General features: G+C 47.2%; 1 protein-coding gene across 8 annotated transcripts in view; it reads right to left on the reverse strand.

The window, feature by feature from the left end:
- The window catches only part of GBF1 (golgi brefeldin A resistant guanine nucleotide exchange factor 1), an 87,607-nt gene extending 83,687 nt beyond the window's left edge, over nucleotides 1-3,920 (reverse strand). For 5 of the 8 annotated variants that reach the window (XM_079975059.1, XM_079975060.1, XM_079975058.1 and 2 more), the window contains exon 1: nucleotides 3,692-3,920. In XM_079975059.1, coding sequence (XP_079831185.1) covers nucleotides 3,692-3,765 — 74 coding nt within the window. In that variant the 5' untranslated portion in view covers nucleotides 3,766-3,920. The remainder of the gene's footprint in view (nucleotides 1-3,691) is intronic. The other 3 variants (XM_079975064.1, XM_079975063.1, XM_079975061.1) reach the window with 1 other exon arrangement.
- Between the last annotated feature and the right edge of the window lie 3,216 nt (nucleotides 3,921-7,136).

A 7,136-nucleotide genomic window follows, 5' to 3' on the forward strand; every position in this document is an offset into this window, starting at 1 on the left:
AACATGGTATTCTCCTGGGCCAACTTTATGAGATCCGACTTGCGGGTACTGTGTTGCAATGCTTAGATTCCTATCTGCGGGACAAGATTCAGGGAATAACACTGGGTAAGCATACCTCACTGTCCAGACACCTGCACTCTCAGATATCACTAGGAACTATTCTGTCCCCAACACTATTTAACATCTAAATAAACTGTTGGGAGCAGTCATCAGGATCTTTGGGACACAGTGTCAGCAATCCCAAGCACTGCTTCTCTGTTATATCTAAATAAGACACAGCTTTGATTTTGAACCAGTGTCGGGATGGAGTAATGAGCTGTATAAAGGCAATAAACTGAAAATGAATCAGCAGCATTTGATATTTCTTTATCTACTACATTCTATAAGGAAACAAACAAGAGAAATCTGAGTTATCTACTCATTATATAAATTTTGACATCCTTATTCCAGGGTGAAAATAGGCCCTTGAGTGTTATACCATGGGAGAAATCCTAGGACAGAGGATGAAATTAAAATAATTTCATTGTTTTGTTCATTATTCCAGTCAAATCCAATAGAATTTTATGTATATGCCCTCAATGCAGCTTGCATAAAATGCAGTTAAAACACAATTAAAACCAACCTAAAATAAAATTAAAATCAAGGAACTGGCAAGTTTTTGGATATTTACTATTCCTAAGATCTGGTAGAGAGGCCTATATCTGGGCTGCACTAATCATGGAGGCACAATTGTTTGTGGCAAGAGAAAGGGCCTTCTGGATTATGGAACACATAAGGTCTAGTTGGTCCCCTCCCGTACCATTTCTGCCAATTAGTGAAAACCTTTCTCCCCTGGCAAGCTTTCATCTTGCTGGGCAGATGACACATGGTGGACCTTGTTTAGGGTTTTTATCTACTGCACTGTTTTCCATTTTCACATTGTTTTATTCTTATATTGTTGATAGTATGATACTACCGTTGTAAGATGGCGTTGTAAGATGGCATTGTAAAATGAGCAATGTGAATGCACTGCAAAAGTGCAGGATACAAATCTTCTGGAAAAAATAAAATACTGCATTTGTGGTGAATCCACAAGTGGCATGGGCAGCAGGAGTTTACATCATACCTGAATGTAAGTTGGAGGTACTGTGGAATTAAGCATACAGCAAACTCTGCTGAAGTACACTAATGCCTGGTCCCCAGTCCAGGAGACTTGAGCCCAAACCACACCCAGTGTTTGTTAAAACTGGCATTCTCTCATACTTTAAGCTTTCCTTGTGGCACACTTGCAAAAAAGATTGGTCACTACTTTTGTAGCTCAAGGGCTCAACTATTTCTGTCGAAGCCACCTTTAAGAGGTCTATATATTATGACAGCTAACCCTTCTGCTTGTCAGATAAAAATACACATTTGGGTAGTGCAGTCCATGTGTTCAGGTAATCCAGTGTCTACCCCATATTGCATATATTCAACAGTCATAAGTAGTTGCAATTTCCTCTAAGCTGCTACTCTACCCAACTTCAAAAATCAAAATTACAACTACTCAACCTCCAACAAATCAGGTTTGAGGAAGCTCTGTTCAAGTTAAAAGCCACACGGTAATGTATCAAAAAGTAATGAGGACAAGTTGAATCTACTTGTCTTTGGAAAGATGGCAGGGTTGGCATGTTTGTGTGTCACATGGAATCTACTCAAAAACGAAGAACACTATATGGACACAAGGCATGTATACAGGCCCCAAATGCCAGTACTGGGTACTTCCACATTCATACTGACACCCAGTTCTTTGACTTCCAGCAGACACTTTACAGATCTGTTCTTACCCTATGTTCCAATAGCACTTGCGGCCAAATTTGAAGGTGTGTTTACAGCCATATTTGAAAGTGTGTAAATATATAAAGCATTGCCTTATGAGAACCAGCCCAGGCCCACCTGGGCAAGCTGGGAAGGTCACTGAGCCAACATCCATACCCTCAACACCTAAGTCACTTGGAGTGTCAATGGCAAGGATGAGATGCAGTGTGCTCCCTGTCATTGAGAGCTATTCCATCCATCTAAATGCAAAATTGTGCTAGAAATATGGCATCACTCCACCCAGGACTCCTCTGGAATACTCTGGGGTGATGGTAAGATCTCTGCATTCATGCAAAGGGCTAAGAAGACCAGAGATAACTCTAAACCCTAATGCTGCCTCCCATCCCAAAGTGCAAATCAGACTACCTGCAATACTGTCCCTCACCCCCAAATCCTCTGTACTTGACAAGCCTCATTCCTCTCACATTAAACTGCATGCCCCAGGCTGTTGGGTCTTCCCAAGCACCTAGCACAAATTAAAATATGTTCACTTCCTTCAAAACTATTCACAACACCTAATGAAATGTAGCGTGTGCCCAGACCCTAGCAGGCAGGGTTTTACCTATCCCTCCCCAACCCTGAAGCTTGTCCCAAAATCAAGCCAATGGCCAGATCCTTAGGCAAGCAATGTTTTTATAACCCTGCTGTCACAGATCTTTTAACCAGAGAAGCTGAGGGTACAGGCTCAGGCATTCTGCTTTGCAAAGTGCACACTGCCTTCACCAACAAAGGCCTTCATTGATGCTTTTTAGGGCACCCCAGAAGCAGCAGCTGGACTGCCAAAACTGGGCCAGCTCACAAAGAATCACCAAACACCTCAGCTCAGGCGCCCCAAGAGTGCGGGAGGATCTTATTCCCTCATGGGAACCTGCACAGGACTCCGAGATCTTTGGGGGAAGGCCCTTCTCTCGGTCCCACCACCCTCAACAGTAACACCTGGTGGGGTCACAAGAGAGGGCCTTATAGGTGGTGGCAGCTCCCAGGAAACTTCAGAACTCCCTTCCTCCAGACCATCTCCCGCCTTGCTGTCCTCCCAACCAGCAGGTGAAGAAGACCTTTCTTACTCCAACAGGCCTTTGGGAACGCCTGCTTTTAATTAAAGGTGTCAGCGCTGCCTCTTATTGTAATGACTGGTGCCGTGCTGTTTTTATGGAGATTACTGGTTATGTTTCAAAACATAGCTTAGATAGGTATGCAGTTTTCAATTCCATTGGGTCTCCAACCATAGGAACCAACTCCTCACCCGCCGCCCTAAAAAAATAAAATATTTGAGGGGGTCGGGTCCCCACAAATTTGATGTGCATTGCCATTCAAATAACGTGTGTGCACCGTGCCATGTGATCTATTATGTGGGGCGGGACTTACCCCCTCCCCCCCCAATATTTTATTCAAGTTGGCACCCCTCTCTCCAGCAGCTGTTGGACTACAACTCCCAAAGTCCCTAGCTAGTAGGTCAGGGGGTGATGGGAGTTGCAGTCCAACAGGAGCCGAGGCCCCACTTTCGATTGGACGCTGCTTATTTCGATGCTTATTTTTTTTTCCCCTTCTTTTGTAGCGGTTCTTGTTTTTATCTGCAAGCCGCCTCGAGTCCCGTCAGGCGTGGTATAAGTAAATACATAACCATAACAAGCACAGTCATAATCTCGGCCGGAAGGTCAAGCGGTCCCTTGCTGCACTTTGCCTCGGCCCTGCCTCCCGAGACAGGGAAACCGCGGCCTTCGCGACCCGCCTGGGCCGGACACCACCTTCGGGCCCTTGCCGGCCCCCACACACGAAGGACAGGCCCCGCGGCCCAAAGGCCCTCGGCTCCCTCAGCAGGCAGGGCAGCTGGGAATGTCTGGCTGGCTCACTCACTCACCCCTCCATCCAACCGGCATCCAAAATGGCGGCGCCTGAGGGCAGTTGCTGAGGCGTCGGAGGGCCTCTCGGCATTGCCGGGGAGCCGGACCGGCGGCGGCCCGCTCCGGAAAGCCCGCTAGCTCCGAGAAAGGCAGCCGCCCTGAGGAACGGCAGGAACCGGCTCCTCTCCCCTCTTCGCTTCTCTCTCACTGACGTGGAAACAAGGGCGCAGCCTAGCTTGCTGCGCGGTTTACTGCCGGGGACGGGGAGGGACTTCGGCCAATCGAAACCAGCACCTGAGGTGACAGGACTCCCGCCGCCCAATGGGATCGGCTCATTCCGAGGGAGGTTGGCGGGGAGGCGGGAAGGAGAAACCCTTCCGCCGCCGCCCCCCTAGCGAGAAAGCCAATTAGGAGAAAGGCTTGGCGATATTGGCATCGCTAGTTGCCAATAGCTGTGTGGGAAAGAGAAAGGAAAGGAAAAGCCAACCCTCCGGATAGGTGAGCAGCCTCCCGGGAGGGAGAGAGAGAATCAAGTGTGATTGCACTGCAGAGCGAAGATTTGCTGTGCATTATGGGGTGCAGCTTGTCATTTCTGGGCTGCGGGAGCGTGTGAATGGTCAAACGCGCAACTCATCGGTGTGGTGCTTTTGTGTGTGTGTATGTTTTGATCTCTCCCAAAAATTACCACCCAAAAAAACAAAATAAGGAAATGCAACGCTGGCAACTGCACTACTACATTTTTACCTTGTCATGTGTTAGTTACACTGAATTTTATGCTTTATTACATAAAATTTATTCGCCGCTCGGTTTGTGAAAAAATACAAACTCAAAGCGGATTAATAAAAACCTAAAACAATAAAATCAAGATAAATAATAGAATTGTAGACGGAAGAGATCCAAGGGTCACCCAGCCCAACCCCCTGCAACACAGAAATATGTACAACCTTACTCAAAAACATGCAAAAGTTAAAATGCTAAAACAAATTAACATTAGCAGAATAAAGAATTGCTCTTACCTGCACTGAACCCTTCTAGGGAGGCAGTGATGCAACAGAAACCTTTTACAATACTTGTGGTGAGTCAGAGGTTTTTAATCTGAAATCAAGCTACATATAAGATGGTTGGCGTCATGGATGTTGACTTATTATGGAAATGTGTTCTGTATTAGTAATGGTAATGCTATTGCTACAACCTTGTCATGACCTTTGGATAGAACAATAAAGCTATGAACTGAGGAGGGGGGAGTATCGCAACAGTGCATATGTGCAGAGGACAGAATGGAAGCTGACCACACACAGGCCGCAGGCCAGGTCGTCCTCTTATATACCTGCTGAGATTGCCAAGGCATCTGACCCTCACCTGTAGCTGCCTCTGATTAGTTATCATTTAACTCTTGGGGGAAATAATTAGCATCACACGTCATGTGCATGGAAATTGTCAAACCAATTAACTAACTAGAAGGATTACTGTTAATAGCACCAGTTTTCCTATAAACTGATATTGCTGGATAGTTTTGGTGAACTGCAAAAGCATTTTTAGTTTGCTTTCTGTTGCCACCCTGGAACTTTTCCTTATTAGTGCCACTTTGTTTTGTACAATTCCTTGCAAATGAAGGAAAACAACTTTCTGATTGTATATGTTGATAATATAATTTTGGTTACTGAGAACAAACAAGATTGTACAAAAACAAGATTGGGTGCAGGCCTGGCCAGGACATAGGCATCCTGACTGTGACATCTATGACCTGTGTGTGTGCTTGCTTGCTTGATTAACAGCTGTTGGGAACTTCAAGGTCCCTGCTCTCCCTTCTTATGGCTTTTGTACTGGACCTGGAGACTCCAATAGAGAGCATTCCATGTCAAGAAGGAGGGCAAGTGGGCACCCTATCAAATGACAGGGCAGGAGCTACACAGAGAGGGCCTTTTCACTGGTGGTGCCCATTGTATGCCTCGCTCTTCCCAGACCTGCTCTCTTTTGGCCTGTATTATGGAGCTTTATGATTTAGGAAGACTTTGGAAGAACTGGTTGAGAAGTCTTATCAGTTGCTAGCGTATAAGCGGATTTTATTTGCTGCTGTTCTGGGCTTCTGGTGCACCAGGGTTTACACCAGCATAATAGAATTGGCCAGGATGCCAGAAGGGATACAATTTACGAGTTTTCTCCATTATCTGCACAGCAGGGGGTGTTCAGTCTACAATGCAAAGGCTGAGCTAAAGCATTCCCTGCTGGTTACCTGCTTTCAGCAATAGGGGTCGCTGTTTGGTAGTACCTTATTAGTTAGCTGTCAGATTCTAGAGCTCCCTATTGGTGGCTCTTAGATAATCCACAAAATACAGAGTCCATTCATAACACACAGTGTTCATTCATAAAGCAGTAACATAAATCTCCATTGCTACATATTGGTTGTATATTTTAGCGATTGAATGTACAAGTTTATGGCCATGCTGTAGTGTGGTGCTTATGCAACTGTGAATAAAAAGTAGCTGGGCTCATTATCTCGGGGTTTGGGGGGGGGAGAGTGACAAAACTGATTTCCAATAAGTGCCCCCCTTTATTTCCATAATGAGTCCTTGAGTCTTGTACTCTCGGTGACACCAGGGACTTAGAAAGTGCAGGTCTTGTCAGTCCAACCCCTGCACAGTCTCATCAGTGCTGACCTTAAGGTAATTGGAGCAATTGGGCCAAATTAGGCCCCACGGGCCGCTCCTAAGGGGGCCCCTGCACCAGGGCAATCTAGATGGATTTTATTTAGATCTATAAGATATAAAGTTTTGCAGACTTTGGCTGTGAACTGGTGCCCTACCAAAAAAAAATATGCAAGTTGCGCCCCACTGTTTCAAACTGAGCGTCACTGGCTAGCCATGAGTCTCATAGTTGCTGGGCATGAGTTGCCCTGCCCTTGCATGAAGTCTTGGGTTTACAATTTTGAGAGGGGGAGACTGCAGCACTGGGGAACGGGCAGGCTGGTGAGGCTCCCTAGACTTAGAGGCCCGAGTTGCCCTGCCCTAGCATGAAGTCTTGGGTTCACAATTTTAGGAGAGGGGAGACTGCCCGCTGGGGAGGCCCCCTAGATTTAGCGGCCTAGGCTTCAGCCTACTTATCTTATACAGTACATAACTCCAGCACTGATGGTCATGTTCACTGTTTAAAAGGTTGCCAGTCATGCCTGCTTTTACCTCCCCTTCCCTAACTCTCTGGTCTTTGGGTGCTCCAGAGAAGCCCCGAGGGGACTCACGACTTTCCTGCCGGGACCTTCCTTGTCACCTGGAGGCTTTGGTAAGCCGCTGCCACCGCGACCCCTCCTTCCTCCCCCGAGGGAGCTGGCCTGCCCCTGCCCACGAGCGGGCCTCCGAGGGGCGGGTCGGGGAAGCGCCAGAGTCTGGCAAGGGCGGGGCCCGACGACGCCTCGCCTAGCCGGGGAAGGGGACGGGGGGGGGCGCTTGGCCAGCCTCGCGGCTGCGA

The sequence above is a fragment of the Podarcis cretensis genome (assembly GCF_951804945.1).
Source record: "Podarcis cretensis genome assembly, chromosome: 5".
NCBI lineage: Eukaryota > Metazoa > Chordata > Lepidosauria > Squamata > Lacertidae > Podarcis > Podarcis cretensis.